Here is a 26,373-nt window from a genome sequence, read left to right on the forward strand (position 1 = left end):
ATAACATAAAACCTTAGAAATTTGGGATGTTAAGACATCTTAGACATATATACACAGTAATACCACGTTCTTAGAAACAACTACCCACAGAAAAATCACAGATACACCCACAAAAATATCAATGAAGTATTCAGTACTCAAACAGATTAAGAAAATCTTGTGCTAAACAAAGTAAAATAAGTACTTCACTCAAAGACTTCTCACAATCATTAACATGCTAATGTATATATAAATCTCCTACAAGGTTATATAGCATATAAAATATCCTAAACTCATTTGACCACAAAATTATTTTTCCAAGAATGTCTTGCAGAACTGGTGTCCCAAGGAACATATTTTAGGAAATGGTATTATAAAAGGATTAAGGTATACTTATGAATGATTAGGTGGGTGGGAGAAAAATAAAAAGAAGCAAATGAAGAAAAGAGACAAATATTCCCCTTACATACATACACACAAATACAGGCACACCACAAATTACAAAAAAAGCAAACTCAAGGGAAAGGAAGGGGGAAATGTTTAGATTTGGGAGGGATCCCAGCAATTATGTGAACAAGTATTTTCATTTTAAAATAATTTGTTTAAAGTCACATAGCCAGTTAATGACAGAGCTAAGACCATATCAATTCGCCCCAAATACTATGTCAAAGGAAATATAATGTCCAATATCAAAACAAATCTGCAAATCACAAGATGTTACAATCTGAAATAAACAAACAAATAAACAAACAAAGAAGAACCTTAGTTGAAAACTGAAATGCTAAATGTCAGTTTTATTACCTTGCTTAATTAGGCTCCTACTGCTCACCGTCTTTAGATTTTATGTTCTTAATATCGTGTAAATATGTCTACATTATTAAAAAAAAACTTTAATGGTCAAGGAATATGGAAAGAAAAACATCAATTTTACTTGACATAAACCCCTCAAAAATGCAAAATAAAAAGGAAGAATGAAAATAAGCAATTATAGTACTATATTTAAAAAGAAAATATATAATTTGTCAAATAAATATAGTCAGAAATTATTTTAGTAAGCTACTTGCCACGAAAGTAATACTTTCTCTCTTTTTTTTCCTTTTTCCTTTCCTTGCCTTATTTCCTTTTTCTTCCACCAAAATAAAGTTTATCAAGACAGAAACACCAGTTTCAGTAATTAAATACTGTAGATATCAAATATATTTCATGACTTATCAAATATATTTCATGATGGGAAGAAAATCTTATCTTTCACATTTTAGATTGGCAGGTAAAGAAAACCTGCCAAATATTACATTCTATTTGGTATATGGAACAGTAATGGGATTATCAAGAGATTCCCGCTTTGATTATTAAAATTCATTAATGAAAGAAGCAGACATGTAAATCTAGACAAAAAAATACTATGAGCATAATGATTTAAAAGTTCTATATACCATCAAGCAAAATTTGGAGGGCGACATCTTTGTGACTGATGAGTGAGTAAAAATATATTTTAACAAATTTATAGAAAAAATGAATAAGAACAATTGAAGTTTAACACATCTCTAATTTCTACTTTGGTGAGTTTCAAGAATGTTGCCAAATAACAATAAAATAGAAATTGAGTTCTTTGTAGCATGGCAACCAAATTAACAATAAAGACAAATTATAGAGGAACAGAGTGCTGAGAGTTTTTTTTCTTCTTTTCTTTTTAACCAGGCATTTCGGACTGCCTTTTATGATTGTGTACCGATTGTAAATTAGAATGAGCTTCTTATCACAAAGTATAAATTCATCTGATGTTAATGTAAAACTTAAGGAATAATTTAATAACAATGCCTACAATATTAAGCATATCAGAGATTCCCACTTTGATTATTAAAATCGAGACGAGAATTATGAAGGTTCTCTGGAAATGTGTCCTCAGATCAACACCTTTGCTAATTTTAACTATTTTGTTTGTTTTGAGCAATCAATGGGTGGCTGATCACTTTGCTGAAATTCCAGGTCTCATCAGGAATGTATTATATTAACTAGCTACACACACACACACACACACACACACACGCCATATTTCAAAAAAAGTCATTTTTATGTTTCCATTTAAATATGCTAACTAGAAGATAAGAAGCTTTTAAGAAATATAAAGAGTTTAATAAAACATGTATTTCTTTATAAAACAGCAGCTAACTAAAAATTTATCTCCGGGAATAGTTACAATATCTCCACGGAAGATGTGCTTTGGATTCTTCACAGATGTTTCTGAGGCAATAATATAAAACCAGTTATTGCAGTCAAGATTTTGTATAACAGTTATATATCTATAAGATATGCTGATCAAAAAGTCTGGGTTCTAAATAGCTAAAAATACAAACAAATTAAAAACAAAAACTTTTTAAAAAGCACACTCAGTGGAGGAGTGGGAAATCTAGATCATAAAATATATATTTGTAAATCTCATTAATTTATAAGAATATATATACATATATTTTAGAATGGTCATATTATCCTTTCTTTGGTGCTTATCTAGGAGATGACCAATTTCTGAACTTTTTCCGAAGGCATGCTAGAATTAGAACTGATAAGTTGTTGAACATACTTCTCTGGTAAAAAATGAAAAGCATAAATTCCCAGGTTCAAGGTAGCTGGCAGAGTTTCTCAGAGGTCAAGAGATATAAGGAACATCGTGACACTGTTCTTCACTTCTTACCCCAAAGGGAATCTGGGGCCTTGATAATAACTCAGTACATAGGATTGGGATGGGAAGCACATCCATCACTTCATGCCTCCAAGGACTTAAATATAAAATAGCAGAACTTCCTTCCTAAGAAAAAGTCTAACCAGACTGAGAGAAGGAGAAGGGTTAAAAAGTCCATTGTGTTCTGTTTGATCGCTGCACTAAAAATCAATTGACCTCTATTGTAAGAGCTTTGTTTCCAATACTGTTTAATTATAATGGCCTTGAGGGTAGGAAGACAAAAAGTTTGGGTAAAGTTGTTCCAATGGTCACTGAGGTTAGATTCCAAAATAAATCTATAAGCACACATCCTGGGAAAGTCAGAGGGAACTCAAATAAAAGCTAGTAGTCATTGAACAGACCCAATAACTCAGAAACATCAAGATTAACATGTGAGACTATTATCTAGACACAGTTCAGATGTTACATAGTCATCATTCAGATTGGTTTTCTAAATGTCTCTGGTAGTAATTTGGCATAGTCTCTCCAGAAGTTGGCTCTAACTGTGTTCCTTCTAAATCTTAACTCCTTATGCTTTACTCACATCCTACACTTAAAAGAGTCATCCATATTCGTGGAAACTAACAGGTAAACACAAAGTTAAAATATAATTCATTTGTTCTATCGTGTCCTAGGTCATATAAAAAGGGCTACTAACCTTGACTGAAAAAGTTTCGGAAGAGACATGACCTTAAATAATAAGCAAGAGATGCTTGGTTATAGGAAATGAGAACCTATTTTATATGGTGAAGAAGCAGTATATACAAATACACATGGAAATAAGAAAATAAAGTGCATTAAAGGAAATGTAAGTACTACTTTTTAGGTAGACCATGAGATTTGAATGGGAAGAGGCAAGGTAGGTCAGCTGCCTGCAAAGACAGATAATGAAGTTTTATTTTATCCTGAGGTAAATGAGGAGCTATTAAATAATTTTGATTTTAAGTAATGAAGTATCTTGGTTACTATAGCAGATTTGTAGAGATTGAAGCAGACATGTAAGTCCACATCTAACACTGGAGTGTAGAACTTCATTAGTAATCATAAAAAGGCAAATTAAAACATTGTGAATGACTTTTCACTAAACAGGTAGAGAAAGATAATTGTAGAGGAAAATTTATAAAAATTCACGATTTAAGCATATGCTTTGTGAATAAAGTATGCCAAGTTTCTATGACAATCTTTACATTATTATGTGACACTGTGATCTAGGGTATTGCTTTAAAGTTCCATAATCTTCTTCTAAAGTGCAGACTCACTATGAGTTGACATAATATGGGACTAGTATTTCTATTATTATAGGTTGTTATTTTATCCCAAGACTATGCTTATATTTGCAATAGAGAAACAACCTGGTCATTCTTGCCCAGCCATATTTTGATTAAGAATGCTTATGAAATAGTGAAGGCTATGAAATTCTAGGCTGGGCTGAGCCAAATAGGGCAAGTAGTTCACGATCAAGAAAGGTCACTGCTTAGTATTTACTGAGACCAAGAGGTGAAGATTTCTTATTAACTTTAAAAAAATTTCACTTCTTTAAGCTTATTTTTTGTGTATAAATTAACAATTATAAACAATATATACACATTCATGTAATTTTTATAATGAAAATGAGGTCTATATATAAAATTCTTAATGCACTAAATAATATTCAGTAAATGCTGTCTATTAATATTATGTGATTGTTAGAGAGTTGCTAACTTAAGGGAAAGAAGTAAGATTGATAAAAGACAGAGGTGAAGTATCAGAATTAAAAAGTTATCCAATCAAAAATTCAATTTAGTAGATCTAGGCAGAGATTCAAGAGAAAAAAGAAAGAAAGAAAAGAAAAAAAAAAGAAAACCCAGAAGTTAAGTGTATAATGATAAACAATCCTTTTATTTATGGCCAGGTATACTCTTTTGGTCTAGAGCAGATTGAGACAAGCTGGTCACATTCATATTAGCATCTTAAAAGTGATATCAGATTTTGCAGAATATTAAAGAATCATATGTAGAGTATGGAAGTGTCTACTGTCTACTTGAGAGAGAAAGATCTGGTCCTGAATCATCTTCCTTAATAAGGAATTAACCCAGGAAATATTCTTATCTGTCTCAATTATCTCTGTGCATTTTGTTTTGATGAAATAGTATAACATCACTACATTGTGAACCCCATTATTTTTGTTGATTGTGTGTCTGTGTATCTGTGTCATTGCCACAGTACTCTCCAAGAAAAAAAATTGGGGGAAATAATTAGTTACTGCATATGTGCTTTATTTGAATACATTATCTGAGAACCAATTTTGCTTACAAAAAATTTACTTCTGAAAATTTTCCTTGGAATTTACAAATTTTAGGCTAAAATGCTAGATAATAAATATCAGATATCTTTAAAAAGAAGAAAAAATTCAATAAGAACTATAATCTCCAACATTTTCCCAATGTGCTTTGGTTAATATAATTTATTGAGCATATTATTATCATTCTTCTTCATTCTCTCACTTCATTCTATTACTTAAGAGTAATTCTCAGTGTTAAAGGTAGGCCCCTCTAGGTGGCCAGATCAGAATCATTTTGTAGGCCTTTTCAAATGATACAGCCTTCTTCACAACTCACCTTGTCCAGTCCCCTCCAAAATTCTTATACTTCTTTCCCATTTAGAGACTGTTTTTGTGAACCACTGTTACTAATGTTAGTGCATCTAATCAATTTGCCTGGCTAAAATAATAATTCAGATCTACTGGAACAGTGTGGAGTTCAACAAAAGATATGATGTCTGACCCAACTCAGATTGTATGCTGTTATCTTGTTTCCCAGAGTTTCGTTTATTCCTTCAGCCTAAAAGGAAAAAAATAATGCATACAGTCATTTAGCACAGTCGATAAGTTGCAGATATTACTATTTGGGGAAGATTTGGGAAGTTCTTTGGAGGGACTAGTATTTGCCTTTTTAGTGTAGAAGAAAGAACATGGGATTTAGATATCTCATCTCTGCCTTCTTTTTAGTCACTCAGTATTATCTAATACAGCTGTACTTAACATTTTGTCTTTTTTAAAACAGGAAGGGCATACCTCTCCTACTTACTCCACAGAGATATCTGGGTATCAAATGAGATGAGATAAACAATAAAAAATTTAATATTGCAATTGTTTACTAATATATTATTATGTATTTTATTTTTTTTTTTTCCGATTTAATTCTGGTGCTTTAATGTATATTTACATTTCAACTGCTTAATTAAATTATAATTATAAAAGTGGCAATATGCATTTTATAAGAATTTAATTGCCATTCAGAAATTGTTTTCCATATGTTATTTGCAGACAAGCTATTTGAGTATTTGTAATCAAGGTCAGCAGTCTTGGATGCATGTTTCTCTTTCTGTTTAGAAGCATTCAGTAACTGTCTTCCTAATGTTACTAAATTCTTGAGTTTATTATTATTTTTTAAATTTTTGTCATTTCTAAATATTTTTATTAAAATGAGTATAAAGTCATTCAAGTGTTTTTTTATGTATTACTAGACTTCATTTTGTTCTTTCTTTTATTATTATTATGATGATGATGATGATGATGATGACATTTGTTAATGAAATCCAGTAAGTTTCAAGTGTACAATTCAACAGTAATCAAATATATTTTGCATTATATGTTCTGTCACCACATATTTGACCCTTTTTGTCCCATTTAACTCCCTCCTCCCCTCTACTCTCTAGTAACCACTAGTCTATTGTCCATGTCCAAGAGTCTCTGTCATGTTGTTTGTTGCTTTTAGGTTTATATCCTACATACAAGTGATATCATGTGATTTTCAACTTTTTCTGTCTGGCTTATTTAGCTTAGCATGATTATCTTGAGGTCCATCCGTGCTGTCACAAATGGCTGTATTTCATCTCTTCTTATGGCTGAGTAATGTATATATGTACCACATCTTCTTTATCCAATCATCTCTTGTAGGACACTTCAATTGTTTCCATGTCATGGCCACCATGAATAATGTTTCTATGAACATCGGTGTGCAAATATCTTTTTGGATATATGTTTTCAAGTCTTTGGGATAAATACCCAGTAGAGGGATTGCTGGATCATATGGTAGCTCAAGTCTTAGTTTTTTGAGGAACCTCTATACTGTTTTCCATAGAGGGTGTACCAATCTGCAGTCCCACCAGCTGTATAAGAGGGATCCTTTTTCTCCACATCCTCTCCAACACTTGTTATTACTTGTCTTGTTGATAACAGCTATTCTAACAGGTATGAGGTAGTATCTCATTGTGATGTTGATTTGCATTTCCCAATAACTAATGATATTGAGTATCCTCTCATATGTATGTTGGCTATTTGTATGTCTTCTTGGGAGAAGTGGCTATTTAGGTCCACTACCCATTTTTTAATTGCATTGTTTTTTTTGTTGTATAAGTTCTTTGTATGTTTTGGATATGAAGCCCTTATCAGAAGTGTTGCTTGCAAATATATTTTCCCATTTGGATGGCTGTCTCTACATTGTTGAAGGTTTCTTTTGCAGTGCAGAAGCTTTTTAGTTAGTTTGATATAGTCCCATTCATTTATTTTCACTTTTACTTTTCTTGGCTTTGAGATCAAAAACATAAAATCCTCTCTAAGTCCAAGGTCCCTGAGTTTAGTTCCTACCCTTTCTTCTATGCATTTTATTGTTTCCAGTCTTATGCTCAAGTCCTTAATCCAGTCTGAATTAATTTTGGTGTGTGGTGATAGACAACAGTCTAGTTTCATTCTTTTGAAGGTGGCTTTCCAGTTTTCCAGCATTATTTATTGAAAACGCTGTCCTTTCTCCACTGTGTGTTTTGGGCTCCTTTGTTGATAATTATTTACCCATATAAACATGGATTTACTTCTGTAATCTCAATTCTGTTCCACTAGTTTGTGTGTCTCTTTTTCTGCCACATCATGTCATTTTGATTATTGTCACTTCATAGTATTATTTGAAATCGGGTAGAGTGAGGCCTTCAGCCTTATTCTTTTTTCTCAAGATGGCTTTGGTGATTCAGGTTTTTTTGTGCTTCCATATAAATCAGATGATTTTATTTATCTGTTTCTTTAAAGAGTGCCAATGGGATTTTGAAGGAGATTGCATTAAATCTGTATGATGCTTCAGATAATTAGGTCATTTTAACTATGTTGATTCTTCTAATCCAGGAACACAGACTATCTTTCCATTTCTTTGTATCTTCTTCAATTTCTTTCAATAGAGTCTTATAATTTTCATTATATAGGTCCTTCACATATTTCATTAGATTTATTCCTAGATATTTTAACATTTTTATTGCAATTGCAAAAGGAATTATTTTTTCCACTTCTTTTTCTGATATTTCATTAGTAGAGTATAGGAATGCTATGGGTTTTTGAACATAGATTTTGTATCCAGAAACTTCACTATATTTGCTTATTAATTTTAGTAGTGTTCTTGTGGAGTCTTTAGGGTTTTTATATAGAGGACATGTCATCTGCAAATAGTGATGGTTTGAATTCTTTATTTCCTATTTGGGTGCCTTTTATATCTTTCTCTTGCCTGATTGCACAGGCTAGGACCTCCAATATTGTATTGAATAATAGTGGCAATAGTGGACAGCCTTGCCTTATTCTTGATCTTAGAGGGAAGGTATTTAGTTGTTCACCATTAAGTATAATGTCGGCTGAGGGTTTGTCATACATGGCCTTTATTATGTTAAGATACTTTCCTTCTATACCAATTTTGTTAAGTGTTTTGATTATAAATGGATGCTATATCTTGTCAAAGACTTTTTCTGCATCTGTTGATATGATCGCACAATTCTTATTTTTTAATTTGTTTATGTAGTGTATCACATTAATAGATTTGTGTACGTTGAACCATCCCTGTATCCCTGGGATGAAGCCTACTTTATCATGATATATAATCTTTTTAATATGTTGCTGTTTTTGATTTGCTAGTATCTTATTTAGAATTTTTACATCTGTGTTCATGAGATATTGGTCTGTAGTTTTCGTTATTTGTGTTATCTTTACCAGGTTTTAATATCAGAGTAATACTGACCTCATAAAATAAGTTAGGAAGTACTGCATGCTCTTCAATATTTTGGAAGAGTTTAAGAAGAATAGGTATTAAATCTTCTTTGAATGTTTGGTAGAATTCTCTGGTGAAGCCATCTGGTCCTGGACTTTTACTTTTTGGTAATTTTTTCATGATTGTTTTAATTTCTATACTGCTGCTTGGTCTACTTAGATTTTCCGGTTCTTCTTAATTTAGTCTAGGAAGGTTGTATCATTCTAAGTGCTTGTTCATTTTTTCTACGTTATTAAATTTGATGTTATATACTTTTTCATAGTATTCTTGTATGATTCTTAGTTTTTCTGCGGTGTCTGTCATGATTTCTCCACTTTTATCCTCAATTTTGTTTATTTGTGTCCTTTCTCCCTTTTCTTTAGTGAATCTACTAGAGGTTTGTCAATTTTATTAACCTTCTCAAAGAACCAGCTCTTTGTTGCATTTATTTTTCCTATTGTTTTTTTTTTCAATTTCATTTATTTATGCTCAAATTTTGATTATTTCTTTCCTTCTCCCGACTTTACGCTTCATTTGTTCCTTTTCTAGTTTTTAAGATGAAGCATTAGGTTGTTTATTTGAGCTCATTCTTGTTTTTGGAGATAGACCTGTAATGATATGAACTTTTCTCTTATGACTGCTTTTTCCAAGTCCCAAACATTTTGATATGTTGTACTATCAGTATCATTAATTTATATGTGTCTCTTGATTTCTCTTATTTCTTATCTGACCCAGTCATTCTTTAGTAGCATTTTGTCTAATCTACATATATTTGTGGTTCTTCTCGCTCTCTTCTTACAGTTGATTTCCAGCTTCAAAGCATTATGATCAGAGAATACGGTTGGTATGATTTCAACCCTCTTATATTTGTTGAGCTTTCTCTGTATCTCAGTATGTAGTCGATTCTTGAGACTGTTCCATATGCACTAGAGAAGAATGTATAAGCAGTTGTTTTGGGATGAAAGGCTCTATAAATATCAATTATGTCCAGTTGGTATGTGTCATTTAAAGATGTTATTTTCTTATAGGTGTTCTGTTTGGATGATCTGTCCATATCCAACAATGGGGTATTTAGGCATTCTACTGGGATAGTGTTTTGGTCTGTTTCTTCCTTTAGTTCTGTTAGTAATTGCTTTACATATTTCAGGCTCCCTGATTGGAGCATAGATATTAATAAGTGTTATGTCTTCTTGGTGCATGATTCTCTTTATCATTGAGAAGTGTCTCTCAGCATCTTTCTTTACCTTTTTTTATTTTGAAGTCTATTTCATCTGATATTAGTATCACTAGTCCCACTTTTCTCTGAATACCATTTGCTTGCAGTATCATTTTCCACCTTTTCACTTGGAGTCTATATTTGTCTTTGGAAATACATGTATCTCTTGGAGGCAGCATATGGTCAAGTTTGTTTTTTGATCCAATCTGCAACTCTGTGCCTTTTTATTGGTGAGTTCAGTCCATTTACATTTAGAGTGATTATTGAAATATAAGGTTTTCCTATAACCATTTTATTTGGTAGCTCGGTGTTTCCATTACTTCCTTTCTATCTTTTATTTTTTTTGGGGGGGGAGGGTTGTGGGTTTTCCCTGTGGTCCTTTTTGTTTTATGTTATGTACTTCAGTACATAATCTTTGGTGTGTGGGTTACCATTATATGTAAAGGATCAATATATAGTTATAGTAGTCCATTTTCTTCTGTGTGTGCCTTATCTCCATTCCCCTTTGCGAATCTGGATCTTTGAATTCTCCTCTTTCCTATTATTGTTGTCTCATTTTACCTCTATGTATGCTGAACGTTCATTACTATCTTGCAATAGCAAACCTCTTCTTATTGTTTGAGCTTATATAGCTTGTTCTTAATAAGGGTTGCACTCCTCTGCCTCTATCTGCCTATTAGTCACCTTATTCATAGTTATGATTTTTTTTGTCATCTTATTTTAGGTGAGCTGACCCCTTTCAGTATTTCCTGTAATGCAGGCCTCATAGTGTATGTCTTGAAAAGTCTTTATTTCTCCTTCATATCTAAAGGAGAGCTTTGATGGATACATTATTCTTAGCTGGTAGTTTTTTTCATTTAATAGTTTGAATATTTGATTCCACTCCTTTCCGGCTTGTAAGGTTTGTGCTGAGAAGTCTGACAATAATCTAATGTTTTCCTTTATAGGTTACCATCTTCTTTTCCCTGGCTGCCCTGAAATTCTTTCTCTGTCATTAATTTTTGACAATTTTAATATAATGTGTCTTGGAGAAGGTCTCTTTGAGTTGAGATAATTGGGTGTTCTGTTGATTTCTTGAATTCCAAACTCCAGTTCATTCCTTAGGTTTGGGAAATTCTTGTCACCTATTTGTCTGAAAATGTTTTCTAATTCCTGCTTCTTTTCTTCACCTTTGAGAATGCCCATTATTCTTATGTTTCCTGTTGGTATCAGCTAGTTCTTGTATTTCTCTTTCATTATTTTTCATTCTTTGATCTCTCTCTTCTTTCTTCTGATTTATTTTTAGATTTCTGTCTTCGATATCACTGATCCTTTCCTCCATTTGGCTGACTCCATTTCCCAAGCTTGCTATTTCATTTTTCATCTCTTTTAGTGTGTTCTTCATCTCTGGAAGTTCTATTTGGTTCTTTCTGAGAGTTTCAGTCTCCTTGCTAAAGACCTCATTTTGTTGATCTAGTTGTTTTTTTCAACTCCTGGAATTGTTGTTATGAAGTATTTTCGATTTCATTGAATTTTTTGTCAGAAGTAGCATCCTGAATTCTCTGTCATTTAAGTTGCATAATTCTATGTCTTTAAGCTTATTTTCTGGAGATTTTTTTCTTTCTTTCTGAGCTGCCTTGTCACCTTGGCTGTTCATGGTGTTTAATGAACTATTTCTCTACCTAGGCATTAGGAAGTGTGTTCTGCTTCCCCACCCCCCCCGAGAATTTTTATTATATAAAGGTCTCTCTCTAGCCTGTTCCTAAGAAGGTTTTATTTTCTTTTGATTTCCAGTAGATTGTGTCTAAGCTTCTTGGATCCCTGCTTTGAGCCTGAATAATGCCTTTTTTATTTCTTATAAATATTCATTCATGCTTGCTACCCTCAGACTCAATCCCTGTCAGTGTTGGATACAGTTTCAGTAGTGTTTGCTCAAATTCCCCTGGGACTCTGCAGGATCATTCTTGGAAGATATGGAGAGGGGTGCCTTCTGAGTTGGAGGATGAGAGATTGTTGTGGCTCAGCCTCTCATTTTGCAACTTCGGTTGGTAATAATCAGCTGCTGCCTCTCTGCCATTCCCCTGTTGCTTTCTGTCCTGATTCCTGGGCTCTGCTGCTGCATGGAGCTCACAGATCTCTCAGGCAGGGCTGTTCAAGGAACCTGCTGCCCCTTCTCTCCTCCACCTCCTTCTGCAAGGAGCTTCAGCTGTGAGAGGCAGCTTCTTTGTTTCTCCCATTCTACCACACCACTCCCATGTTTCTGACCTGTGGTAGTTCTTATTTGCAGATCCCTCGCTCAGACGTGCTAATGTGCAGGCTGGGCATTAATTCTCGAGTTTTAGATGTTCAGCTTATTGTTATTTCAGGGGGAGAGATCTGAAGACATCTCTCACTCCACCATGCTTCTGATGTCCCTCTTATTATTATTTTGTGTTTAAAATGCAAGTCAGTTTGACTGATAATTATTGATTTTCTCCTCATGGTAATCCTTTGAAAAATATACTTTTTATATGGTTTTTGAAAAAAATGTTTCCTATAGGTAAATTCAGAGAAAAGAGTCTAAAAATAATGGGATAGGGACAGCTAAATAGATAATGTCTGAAACGATGGATAGTGACAGGTATTCAGGCATATTCTCATTGCTTTACTCTTTTTGCTTATATGGTGTGACAGAAATTTTATGTAATTATACATGCAAAGGATATTCATATTTCATTATTAACTCACAAATTGTCATGGTAAGTGCAGATCTCATCTTATCCAATGGCAGCTGCTCTGTGACATGCTGATGAAATACATGGCTTACAAGCAATGATAGAGGAGCCCAACTCTGTTCACACCTCTGCCCCACTCTCATCATTGAATTACTTCCACACGTTTAATCATTTTTTTCTAAAGTGACTGAAATTGCTTCATTAAAAATATTAAATTTAATTAAAATATTTTCATTGCATGTATTTTTATTGTTTAAAATGAATGTTCTATTCAGCGTTTGAATGAATTGTTTAAAAACAGTGATTTTTCTAGATTTGCCAAGAGTTGTTTTCTAAAGCAAATGAAATCTAAACCAAAAATTATTTTCCATAAATATCTAACATGCAATTGCTTGACTATCCCTAGAGTAATTTTAAATCCCCAGAATTTAAAATTACATATTAAATAAAAGATTACTACAATTATTAGGGCATATTACATATATGAGAAACATTGCTAAGTAAGCTTAGAAAATAATTTTACTTAGAAACTTAGTGAATATTTTAACTATTCGACTGTCAGTATTTCATTTGTTAGGAACAAATATATTTGGATTAGTTGAGGTATTTCCTGATATGGGAGGGACTGGAGATCTTTTGTTCCGTTTCCAACTGCTAGCTAAGCCAATGTCTGAAATACTCAAATCACATGGCAGCATTCCTTGTACTACTTCTACTTGTTATTTACTATTTATTATAAAATATTATTTCTCCATAGATTCCATGAATTAGTCAGTGTACCATTGCTTTCTCTGGGCATTTTGATTCACTGCCACAATAAATGACTATCAATTGTGTTATTTAAGAGGATCTTGAAAGCGTTAGATTCTATTTGTTAAACATTTATTTCTGTTCATTTAAGTATAGAAAATCATACAATTATATTCATTTTTCCAATTTTGCCACTGATTTATTTAATCTAATCATGATTATATAACATTAAAATATACTATTTTCTTGTTTAATAAGAATCAGTGACCAATCTCTTTGATTATATACCAAAAACTTTAATAAAATATGATTATTAAATTCAAATCACCAAACGTTCTACATCTGAAAACTACATCTATTCTATCACAGAGCTTTCTCTTTTTTCCTTCTTAACTTAATTGTCCATTTTTCTTCATTTCTGTATTTTTTTTGTTAGCAGCATTTGTAAAAATAAAGGTTTTTTTCCTATTAATCATAAGATAAATGACTTCATCTCGAAAGTCCCATGCACATAGTTTCCCCAGGAAAGCACAAATAAGTTTTTATACTTCTATGTAGGAGGGATGGAAAGAGAGAGACAGATAAAGAGACAGAGACAGAAAGAAGATGCATGCATATGTGAGTGTGTGAGTGTGTGTGTGTAACACTGTGAGTTCAAATTTAGGGTAATATGCAGGAAGAAAAAAACAGTTATAAAAAAAACAGATAAATTTGTGAATTTCTGGCATGAGAAATCAAAGTGAATCATAAATCATAAATCTTTTGGGAGAAGAGTATATAAAAACTGATTTACTAGGGTAAAAGTCAACAAACATAGGTAGTAGTTACCATTGCATAAACCTAATAGTTTCCAAGGTATTTTAACAAACACTACAGTTGATGAGGTTATAATTATCAATTCTGTTTCTTGCTTTTTAAAAAATCCCACCTTTACTATCACATTGTGAACTATCGTTCAGTGAAAAATCACAGTCCTCATCTAGGTGATACTGTAATAAGCATTAAAGAGAGAATTAAAATTAACTCTGCAATTTACCACTTACACAGTGAAACTATATGTATATGTGTAAGTATATGCAACATATGTAATGAATATGTTTATTTAAGTGCATTCATACTTTCATGCATAGTTCTCTCATGGCCATGAACTATGCTAGAAAATCTAAGAAATCTGTCTACCAGTCCGTAAATAAAATCATTAAAGGGTGGCATATTATATGAATTGAAACACTCACTGTGGAAGGATTGAATAATATTGATTGTCCATTCATCTGTTAATCTTCCTGTTCTTGTTATCTGGATACATTTGAGCTGATTTGAAGATTCTCTGGATTCAATCCAACAAATCATATCTTCATTGTAAATAAAATCCAAAGTATGAATTTCATTTCCATTGACTGAACTCAGGGTTGCCATTTTACTTCCATTCAGATAAAAAACCTCAATTATTTCGGAATTTGCAATTAACAGCATAGGTGGACTATCTGCAGGTTCTGGAATAAAAGAGAAAGAGAAATGAGTTCAGTAAAAGAGAATCATATATATGTTTTTACAATTTTGCGTTACTTATTAAGAGTTATTCTGAATTTAATGCATCTTTAAAATTAAAAAAAATTGCAAAATGTATTTATTAATAACTCTTATATAGCTTCACTATCTATATATTTCAGCTGACTTCTCTAAGGAAAACAGTCCACTGAACATTTATATTCCTTATTTCCCTAGTCATAATGTGTTGTCTAAATATGAGAATAATGCTATTTACTTTCATTGTTGGTAAATAAAGGGAGTGCTGTGAGTTGTTTTTCTAGCAATGATGATGGATCTGGACTGACCTCTCCATTACTGTTTTACAAGCTTCTCTTGCAAGCAAGGGCATGCTTTTTTGAAGTAGATGTATCAGGTCAGAAATAGATTCTCTGGAGCAAAATATGCAAAGCTCATAGGTTCATACAAAGAGCACCAGTGATCTTAGCCTCATTGGCTCCTTTACTGGCCCCAGGAGCCAAATAATCACACATTCTCCTAGTGACTGGATTATGGTTACTGACCTACTTCCTTCCACATTCCTTCCCTATAGTTAGGAAAATAAGATTCTAGAGGTAAAAAACAAATAAACAAACAAACAAACAACAACAACAAAACTGTACAATACTACTTTTTGAACAATGCATTTTTGCTTGTGTTAGAATTGATGTGTTTTTGATGAATGAATACTAAGTGACTAGAATTTCAATACCTTTAAATATTTGATGGTAATAGTAAAATCTCATATAAAATCAGTGTTGAAAGAATTTAGCTATATAATCATACTCAAAGTAGCTTGTATTTGCTAATCAGGGAACAGAAAAAAATTGAATATCTTCAACTCTTTTTTTTCTTTCCTATATCTAATGCATCATTAAATTTCTTTGACTCTAATGTCAAACATTTCAGGAATCCCACAACTTCTCAGTGACTGCTACTACCTTCTTGCAAGCTCCTATCATCTCTCAACTAGATCATTCCAATAGTCTTCTAACTGGTTTCCCCTGCTTCTATCTATGTTCTCCTTTTTTTCAGTCTACCTCAACACGATAGCCAGTTATATTTTTAAAATGCTAAGGCAGATCAAGTCAGTCTTCTGCCCAATTCCTCAAAGTAATCATAGTAAAAGTAAAAGACCATACAATGGCCTACCCGATTTGTATTTTCATTACCTGTTTGACTTCATTTCCTCCATCTCCTTACTATTTGCACCCTGTGCCTCTTACTCCAGACACATTGTCCCTCTTCTTGTTCCTTGAATAGGCCAGGTAAGCTGCTCAATCAAAGGCTCTTCATTCTAATTAGAATCATCGTCCTTCATATATAAGAATGGCCAATTTGCTCACCTTTTTGGGTATTATTTAATGTCACCTTTCTGTTGAGGATGTCTCTTGTCGTTTTATCTTGTAAAAATTATAAACCTCTATACTCTCTACACTACTTCTCTTCCTTACTTTTCACTTCTCATAACCAAATGTGTATGTGTATGTGTGTGTGTGTGTGTGTATATATATATATATATATATATATATATATATATATATATTTATTTATTTTTCTGACTTATTATATTTCAACTTGCACTGATGTGTCTCTAGCATTCAGAAAAAAGCCTGGAACCTAGTGGTCATTCAATACAAATTTTCTAAATAAGTGAAAAAGACACATGGGACTCTTGCAGAGTAGAACTCTCTAGAAACATTCTGTGAAATGTTACAAAATAATTTTTTTAACCTATGATTGAAACCCAGAGAATGATAGGTTATTCAGAAAATTTTATAAAAATCATCTGCTCATTCAAGAAACTGATACTGAGAATTATGAAAGTAGGAGAAAGCAAATGCATATACTATGACTAATATAATTAAATAAGTCTAAAGTTTTTAACTCTTATTTAATGATCTCCATCATTTCTTGTGGAAATAGGGATGTCAATCTTCTTGGGTTTTCCTCAGACAGAAGAGCTCTACGATGAGGACGATTTTGCATTTCTCCTTGCAGGTTTAACATGTCATCTCTAAAACGCATCTAAACACCTTCCATGAATATTTGAATTTTCACCCCCTAAGAAATTCTCTCCATGAAGTCATAGGTTTTTCTCTTCCTTCAGAAAGACACTAAAAGTGTTTGACTTAATTCAAACAACAAAACAAATAAAAATAAATGACAACAACAAAAGGCTTAAGGAGATTATAAAATTGGTTAGCCCAACAGTTTCTTCCCAGTGGAGAAACAGACTTGTCCTAGCCTGCATAGTATAAACCAACAAAAACAAAGTCTCAAAAATGCTAAATTATTTCTTTCATAAAGAATTCTCTCAGAAGTATCAGTAAAATTGTGAGTTATCACTGCTTAACATAACATAGTTAAGCAACCACATCTGAGCTTGGTTTGCCAGTTGGCTTCTCTCCTAATCTCTTGAAACCATCTTGAATCATGTAATACTTGTCTGTTGCTATTCCTTAATCTGGAACTCCAGACTTTTTTTTTTTAACCTCCCCTAGCTCTGTTATTTTTCTAATTGGCCTTGGTAGTCTTGAAACCTACTAGATTGTGCATTTCTCAGGTTATGAAGAGGTCTTAGATGGCTCTTATGAGGTTAACAAAGATATAGTGACATTATTGTCAGTGATCATTGTCTTTATTTGACAACTAAAATGACCTTTAGTGAAATCATATCTCATTCACAAATGAATCATTATTGAAAACTTCTTTGTTACCAAGCTTTATGAGACGTCCACATGTAGACAATAATTTCTTAATTAGCTACTAGTCAGTAAATTTAAGTATCTCATAAACATTCTCTGAAGAGAAGCCGGACTACGAAGGAGGAGCACTGAGATTCTCCTGAGAAACTGAGATAAAGTGAATTAATAATCAACACAGGCAACACTTACTTGACACAATTGAGCAATCTTTGTGATTTTTATAGTGCTTTCTGAGTAAATTGGTTGATTGTTTTAATGAAAAACATATCGAACAATACCTTTAAAGCTTCAGATAAATAGAAAAGCATAAAAATAAAATCAGATATTTCATAATTTAACATAATCTGACTTAATAATGGTCATTTGACTAATATTATAAGTATCTTTTTTAATAATGAAAAAAGATACTTATAATATTAGTCATGATATGCTATGTTGAAGTAGTATTTAACGGTCTCTACTAATTATTAATGGTGATTTTCTCTTTAGATAAATAAACTTAAGGCCTAGAATGGGAGTGAAAAGAAGAGAAAGCAATTGAAACACAAGAAGCCACAAAAATCATCAGAAGCTAACTATATATATATATTTTTACTTCATTATGAAAGCTGGTATAGGCCTGGCAAAGGTCGTTGGTCCCTAACTGCACCTCTTCTGATCTCTAATATGCAACTGACCAGAATAAATGTGATACTCTTATCAAATGCCATCCATAGAGTCAGCAGACAATTTTCCCAAAGGAACAGTAGAAACCACATTAGATTACTTCAGTCAAAAGAATACTTACATCAACACTTAGTGAGAAATAAAAATATTAACTCTCCACATAGAAGAGATTGAAACACAAGAAAGCACTCAGTCAATATTATAAATTAGAGAACCAAGACTTAGGTAGAATAAACCTCTCCAACAGGCTGTCAGTTGATTCATTCTGGAGAAGGAAAATTGTCCTCATTCTCTTCACAACTCTCCATATGACAACAGTATAAAAAACAGTATTTTCTCTCCCAGTTACAGAGATGTGTATTTGTGTCTTGTATAATTGGAAAGTGATTTCTTTCTATCACATATGTCATATTAATAAGTGATACAATTTTTAAAAATTGATTTAAAACTATAAATTTAAAAGAGAAGTTTAGAAACATAGAAAAGCTAATTTGACTAGATTCATAAAAATACCTATTTAAATTCCAAACCACTATAAACATATTCCTGGCAATGATATCCTTATTTTCTCATAGTCAAAAATATACTAAAAGTGTATTTATATACAATAACAATATGATTTAGACATATAGCCAATGCTAAATAAATGTTTTCAGAGTGAAAAAACTTACTTTTAAGGTTTCACTTAAACTTTCTATTCTTCCATTTAATTCTAAGAATATTAATTCAGCTAGTTTTCTTTTAAGTGATTGGAATTATGAATTCAGATACTTACAAATAAATATAAACCTTATAATTATTATGTATATAATAAATGCATATATATGTACCTATACATATATAAATGTATATCATCTAGTTATATCGTGTTCTGATTTCTCTTAATTAATCCTGCAGTTATGAATTATTATCAATTATGAAGTTCAATAGGTACACCTCAATATTTGTTGGGCCAAAGATAAAAATCAATCAATTAATCAATAAAAAATCCCAGTTTCAACTTGACAAAAGGTTAAATAATAACTTGCATATAAAGTATATGTAAAGAGTCAGAGTAAGATTAAAAAGCATGAGAATAAAGTGTAATCTATATATCACAAAAAAATATTTTTTAATCGGTATGAACTTAAAATAATTGAAAGAAAAATTTTAAATGTTTTACTTTTAATTTATTATATACAAATTATATGAAGTCTTTGAAAATAAGAAAAATGTGATGAAGTTAGAAATGAGGAGTAAGAATGCTAACAACTTGTAATGAAAAATCATTCAAATCCCTTTGGAAAGTAAACTACTAATATATAAAATAAAATGAGCAATTTGTGTAGAGAATACATTTCAAAAAATCTAAAATTATGCAAGAACAGAAAGTTAAATATGAAATGTTAGGGGAAAATCATTCCATTTTTAAAAGAGAGAAAAATGTTATTCAAATAATGTAATAAATTATAGATTAATGTCAACTGAAGCAAGCTAAAAATGCAAATAAAAGTTAGCATCATATAAGTGAAAAAAAAAAAGATATGTTTGAAATACTTTCCCTTTCTCAGACATATATGAACAAATTTGTTTCTCTGTTATCCTCTACTATTTTTTAATGGAAAAATATCTTTACTGAACTGAACGACACTTCAAATAAGGATGTATTATGTCATATTTCAGAAGAAACAATTTTATCACATTTGTAGAAAAATAAACATGAATCTAATTTTAATCACATTAAAATGCATTATTAGCAGTATTGGGCAAAGGCAAAATAATGTGTATTGCTACAATTATGTAATAATTTTTCTTAGTACTACCTTTTATTGTCACAAACTGTTTATATTGAACTAATTTTTGATTGGATGAAAATGCTTTTTTAATTTAATTTTATTTTTTAGTATTTAAGACATAAAACATTCAACTAGGATCTGAAGATCGGTAAGATAGTTTGCCTTCAAGAAGTATATAATCTAGTAGAAAAAATAAGGTAAATATTCAAAAGTTTTATATTTTTGTCAGGTTTGGTACCATTCATAAAAAAAATGTATAGCGGCATTGAGTTTCAAAGAATGTTTAGATATATCTTTCAATGGTCTAAATGTTTGTGGCCTTCAAATTTCTTATTTTGAAATCCTAATTCCCAAAGATAATGGTATTATGAGTAGTGGAGCGGAGGAACTTTGGAAGGTGCTTAAGTCATAAAGGTAGAACCCTCATGAATGAGATCAGTGCCTTATCCTTATAAAAAAAAGACTCCAGAGAAATCCCTATCTCTTTCTGCCATGTGAGGATATATGTCTGTGAATGTCCGTGGCCCGGGAAAGAGCCTGCACCTGCCCATGCTAGTACCCTGATTTCAAATTTCCAACCTCAAGAACTGTAAGAAATATATTTCTGTTGCTATAAGCTACCTGTTTTGTGGCATTTCATTATAGCAGCACAAACAGACTAAGACATATCTGTTTAGTAGAGTCAAAAGTTCCTTAATAGAAATGGCATTTGATCTCAGCCTTGCTTTAATGAAAGAACTGGAATTGGACATGCAGAAATGGAAAAAAAAAAAATCAGGTAGAACAGCTTTAACAAAAGCACAGATGTGGGAAAGACTAGGACGTGTTGCAAAGTATTGACTTCAGTTTTTCAGTTTTCTGAAGGGTAGAGCATGTATGAGTGGTAGAAGTACTTCAGGATAATAATAATAATAGCTAACCCCTTTTGAAAATATTTTAGGAGCCAGACAACTGCAATTCATGCTTCAGATTTATTAGTTTATTGTATACTCACAACATACCTATAAATTAGGTGCTAATATTATCCACGTTTTATGGATAAGAAAAATTAGTTATATGGAGTTTAAATAACTTGCTTAATATCACATAGCCACTAATTGAAAAGAATTGGATTCAAAATCACAAAGTTTATAGTAGCAGAAAAAATAGATTGAGGAAAGATTGCATAGGTTATCGAATGTCAAAATGCTAAACATATTTAATTTGGGGTGCAATCGGAACCAGTGTAAATTTTAGAGACTATAACATGATCAAAACTATGCTTTAAGATAAAGTTGGAAATGATACATAGGATACTGTACAGGTGAGTAGAATAAAGTGAGATGGATAAATTTCCCATTTACCATTTTAAGCTGTTTTTGCTTTTACTTTTAAAGTGGTATAGCATAATTCATATCAGATGGGAAGGTAATATATAAAAGTCTTATTTACACATTGCCTTGGTCATGGTATTCTGAAGTGAGGTTAGAAATGAGTTAGGTGAAAGAAAAAAATATCTTTGTTTCTGTTTAGATAGATGCAGTACAGAAAGAAAGAACAACCATTTGTGCCAATATTCCTATTGGAAGCAGAGGTCATTGAGATAAGAGTAATCAGCAGAGAATACTTAGAGGTTTAGTAACATACTAGTCTCCATACATGTAAATAGAGAAAAGTATTAATCTTATGTTTAATTATAAGGAAAGTAACCCAAAATTATGTGTGTGTGTAAGGGGGGGACTTGTGGACATAGGCATTGGCTATAGAGATTACTGAACACAAAAATGCTATTTTAATTTCTCAGAAAAAAAAAAGGTAATAAGAACCTAAAATAAATGACATTGATTTCTTAAGTAGAGATGGGTTTATGTAATGAAATAGAAGTTCTAAATTGTAGTGATTATTTTACGTAGTCAATGAGGGATATTAATCAAAAATTATGTGGAAATTTTAGATTTGGGAGATAGTGAGAGTGATAATGTTATTAAAAGAAAATCAGAAAAGAAAGTAGGGTCAGTTTTAAGAGAAGTTGATGAGTTTAGTGTTGATACAACAGTCCAGTGTTGTGTTTTTTAATTTTGTCTTTGGCATTGTAAAAAGCTCACCATGTAAACTATTGATAAACTTAAATAAACTATAAACCTTAAATAATAACCTTAATAACCTTTTTGTTATTTAGACCTTACAAGTGAAATACTGATACCTTCATTTAGAGGATATTTCTACTTGAAATATTATGTGATGAATTGGAAGCAATGAAATATGTTGTTCCTCAGGAATAAGGATCATTTCATAAAAACAATTAAAATCAATAATATCATGCCCCTTAAAAAAAATCCTATTTTGCAAGTAATATGCCTTCTCCACTTAAAAAAAAAAATCCTATTTTGCAAATTAGCAGCCCTTACAATTCCCTGTTTCTTAAAGAGCTGGTCTGACAACAGATCAAGTTGGTATCTCCTTTATTATCCGAAAGGCCTTACTTGGCAAATGGTAAATGGTCAATACATGAATGACACATGGAGAGGTATTTGAATATGGATTACCCAATGTTTTAAAGATATTTCACTGAATAATGTTTAAAAATATAGTGTATTTCAATAAGTAAAATGAGATAAATAATGCATCATGATTTTTAAAGAAAAATAAAATAAATTTAATTAATAACCATTGAAGGATGGCTAATCTCAAAATTTTAGAGTATAATTTATTCAAACTTTAGGTTACTGAATGAATCTTAAAATTAGCAGACAGTCTAAGAATGGTCAATTCACATTAGATACTTTTGAATTTTTTAGTCACCTTTCTAAATGTAGCAAGATGAAACTATTTTACCTATAAACCACATTCTTCCCAATTTAGATATGTCCCTCTAAGTTATAATTGGTAAAGACTGAGTTAAAATGTAATAGATATTGGGTCTTTAAAATTTTGCCTTTGAACAACTCCTATTCATAAAATAGTTTCTATTTGAAAACATGGATCCTTAAAAAGCCACACTTAATTTGTATCTTAAAAAGAAAATACTGCTTCAGTATTTCCATATCCGTTTATTCATTTAACAAATATTTATTGAACACAGCTAGCTTCTGTCAGACACTGCTGTAGCTGCTAGAGTTACAGCAGTTAACAAAGCTAATAGAATTCCTGTTATCATAGAGCTTATATTTTAATGGGGGAAACAGACAATAAGCAAGTAAATGAATACTATTTATTATTATTTGGTAGTGATAAATTTTATGAAGAAAGGTAAAAACATTGGTGGTAATGAGAATGTGGGCTGCTTCCTAGAGAGAATAGCACAATTTAGAATATATTTAAAAGTTTGAAACAAAAGTTTTATGAGAAAGAATGGAGTCAAGGATGACTCCAGTGTTTTGGTTTGAATAATTGGGTAAATGGCGGTGACATTTACCAAGATGGGCAACATTAGGGAAAGCATTGTTACAAGGGGTGAGAATCAAGAGTTTGGGACACATAGAATTTGATATTTTTATTAAATTTCCAAATGTAGATATTGAGTTGGATCTCAATATCCAAGTGAGTCTGATGTTCAACAAAGAAGTCAAGATTGGTGATAAAAACTGATGAGTTTCAGTTTCTAGAAGTTCTACAGTGTTTTTTGTTTTTTGTTTTTTGTTTTTTTTGTTTGTTTGTTTGTTTTTAAGCCATGATACAAGCTGAGAGCACTTAGGGAATCCATAAAAGAGAAATGTCCAAAAGACTGAACACTAAATCATGCCAAAAATACTGATAAAATAAAGATAATGCAGCAAAATAAACTGAGAAAAATTGCCCAGTAAGGTAAGTAAAAAACTCCGTGAATGTGCTACTTTAAAAGGGAAAATATTCAGGAGGAGATAATGATAAGTTATATGCTAAAAACAGTTTGTTCTTTGATTTAAATAAGAGGATAGCTGCCTGACAAGTTCTGGATTCAGATAGATTGCTAGATTTAATAAAGTTCAGGGTAAGAAAGTTCTTTTTTGCTTGCTTCTATCTTCTCAGAAATATAAAATGAAATCATCACCTTAGAATAAGGAAGAAGGAGGTAGATGGAAGAATTTTCATTATCTAGAAGTGGGAAAAGGAAAGGTCATTTAGTTATTTCATTGTTTTCTGACAGAGATGCCAAACTATGTAAATATATATCCTATATTTAAGATATCAATTTTCTAAAATGCTATTAAAAAGACAGATTTATTCTATCTATTCAATAGTGACTATATACCAAATTTCTAGCTATTTTACTAGATATATTCCTTGTAATTTGACAATACATTGTTCTAAACTTCTAAAGGTTATTAAGATGTAGTTCATCTAATCATTTGGCAAAAATTATCTTTTATGGAAAGCACAGATGGAGGCTGTGTGAGTCCTAGTGTTAAGAGAAAATGCTCACACATTTTTAAAATTGCAATCAATACAACACATTTTCGCATCTCAGGACTAAAATTACTCTAAGCAGCTTGAGTGGGGAGAATAAGCAGAATACCAGTCATTAAAGTCAAGGGCAAGTAAGGACTCTGAGGGAAGGAATGCCAAGGACATTCTCTAATTGCTGTTATTACCTTGTCCATTACAACTGATACAGGGAATGCCTTGAAGGCTCTCTGGGCAAAAAAAATTCTTACTAGAAAGAACAAAATATTCTTCTTTCCTTCATGTTTTATGCCCTGCTACCCTTACTCCTTGTGGATTTAAATAGCTATATACTTCTACTTTTCCCAAACAAAGTAATAGGAAAATCATATACATATGTATATCTTTGCCTCATCTTAAAATTAAAACCCTCGTTATTTCTACAAATTTAAACACGCCTCATTTCTGTTTATTGTTCATTTTATTTGTCCAAAATTAAGACAAAAAAAAAGGGAGTTAATTGTAGAGCATATTATCTGTCACACATTCTAAACTAAGGATTTAATTAATATCTCAATAACTATTCTACAAAAAATACATAGCATTATAGAAATTTGTACCTATATGTTGTGCCGTTTGTAAAAACAAAGCTCATCGGTTGTCAGATCTAGAGTCCATACATGTGGCCATGTAATTCTTCATACCCAAATAAAGAAGTTCTCATCTAGATTGCAGTTAAAATGTTATATAGTAACGAAAATGAAAGACTTTCATTTTTTTCTGTGTCTGATATTTTCTTAGACTATGGGTAAATCAAATGTGTCATGACACATAAGACATGATCATGTTCTTTATCATCAATCTTGCAAATTTGTTGCTGGAAAAATGATTTAAGATGTCAAGAAAGGTGCTAGACTATGAAAGTGATATCCTGTAATAAAAATAAAAACAAACAACAAACACACAAACTCCAAAACACACACACATAGAGTATTGTTGAGGAGTTTTATACCTTAATACTGGTAAACTCATAATCAGTGTTTGAGTAGGAAAAAAAGTGTAAAGTTTAATTTGAGAAATGAAAATTCCGCAGAAATCCTAACCCTGGACCATCATGAACTGTGATTTCCAACTGAGTGGAGGGGCAGGAAGATGTAGGGTAGGAATACTCCCCCAAATAGAGGATGTTTAATGGCCAAACAGGCAGCTTGGCGAAGCTCTGATATTTCTGTAGGATAGAGGGTTAGGCAATACTGCCCTATTGCAGGATTGCAGGAGGGGTTGCTTGTTCTCAGATATACTTGCACAGGAAGCACACTAGAACTATATGACTATCTGTGGAAGGCCTTGGTGAAGAGGGCACATTTATGGAGATTGTGCAGAACTTTCCAAACCACTCTTTGATGTTAATACTATAGTATAAAAAAGCAGCATAAGACTTGAAAAATAGGATAAAACTGGCAAAATACCCCATTGTCATTTGAATCTATGCCAGCCTTTTGACTTTTATTGATCCGCAACATGCCGGTGTCTTTATTCTGCTTCCTGAATGTTCAGGACATTACTTAAAGTGTTCAATAAATATTTACTAAGCATGTACTCTTTCCAGGCCCTGAGCTACTTCTCTGCCGCCTACCACTTACTATAGTGTACATAACTTCCTCCATGCGTGTGGGACTGAGTAAAAACCAACAAATTTGGATTACTATGCTGGTGCTGGTCCACTAAGCTCAAGCCTAGCTCAGAGTTTTTCATATATACCATCATGTTATTGAGTGCTATTCACAGTTATGTCTCAATAAAATGATAAATTGTTCAGGAACTAGACCTAAAAACTCTGAATAGCAAATCTTCACGTGTCAAGACATAACCACACATCATTCTGCAGAAAGCCCTTCTTCGCCAAATGATATGTGAGAAAAGATCTGATCCACTAGTCTCATAAATTATCAAGGTTAGTAAGA

At 31.9% G+C, this 26,373-nt stretch overlaps 1 protein-coding gene across 1 annotated transcript in view; it reads right to left on the minus strand.

Moving 5' to 3' along the window:
- The window catches only part of LRP1B (LDL receptor related protein 1B), a 1,647,539-nt gene that overhangs the window by 842,610 nt on the left and 778,556 nt on the right, over positions 1–26,373 (minus strand). The window contains exon 6 of the mRNA XM_039855262.1: positions 14,628–14,885. Within this exon, the coding sequence (XP_039711196.1) occupies positions 14,628–14,885 (258 nt within the window). The remainder of the gene's footprint in view (positions 1–14,627; positions 14,886–26,373) is intronic.

This window comes from Pteropus medius, unplaced genomic scaffold (assembly GCF_902729225.1).
Source record: "Pteropus medius unplaced genomic scaffold, Ma_sr-lr_union100, whole genome shotgun sequence".
In the NCBI taxonomy this organism is placed as follows: Eukaryota; Metazoa; Chordata; class Mammalia; order Chiroptera; family Pteropodidae; genus Pteropus; species Pteropus medius.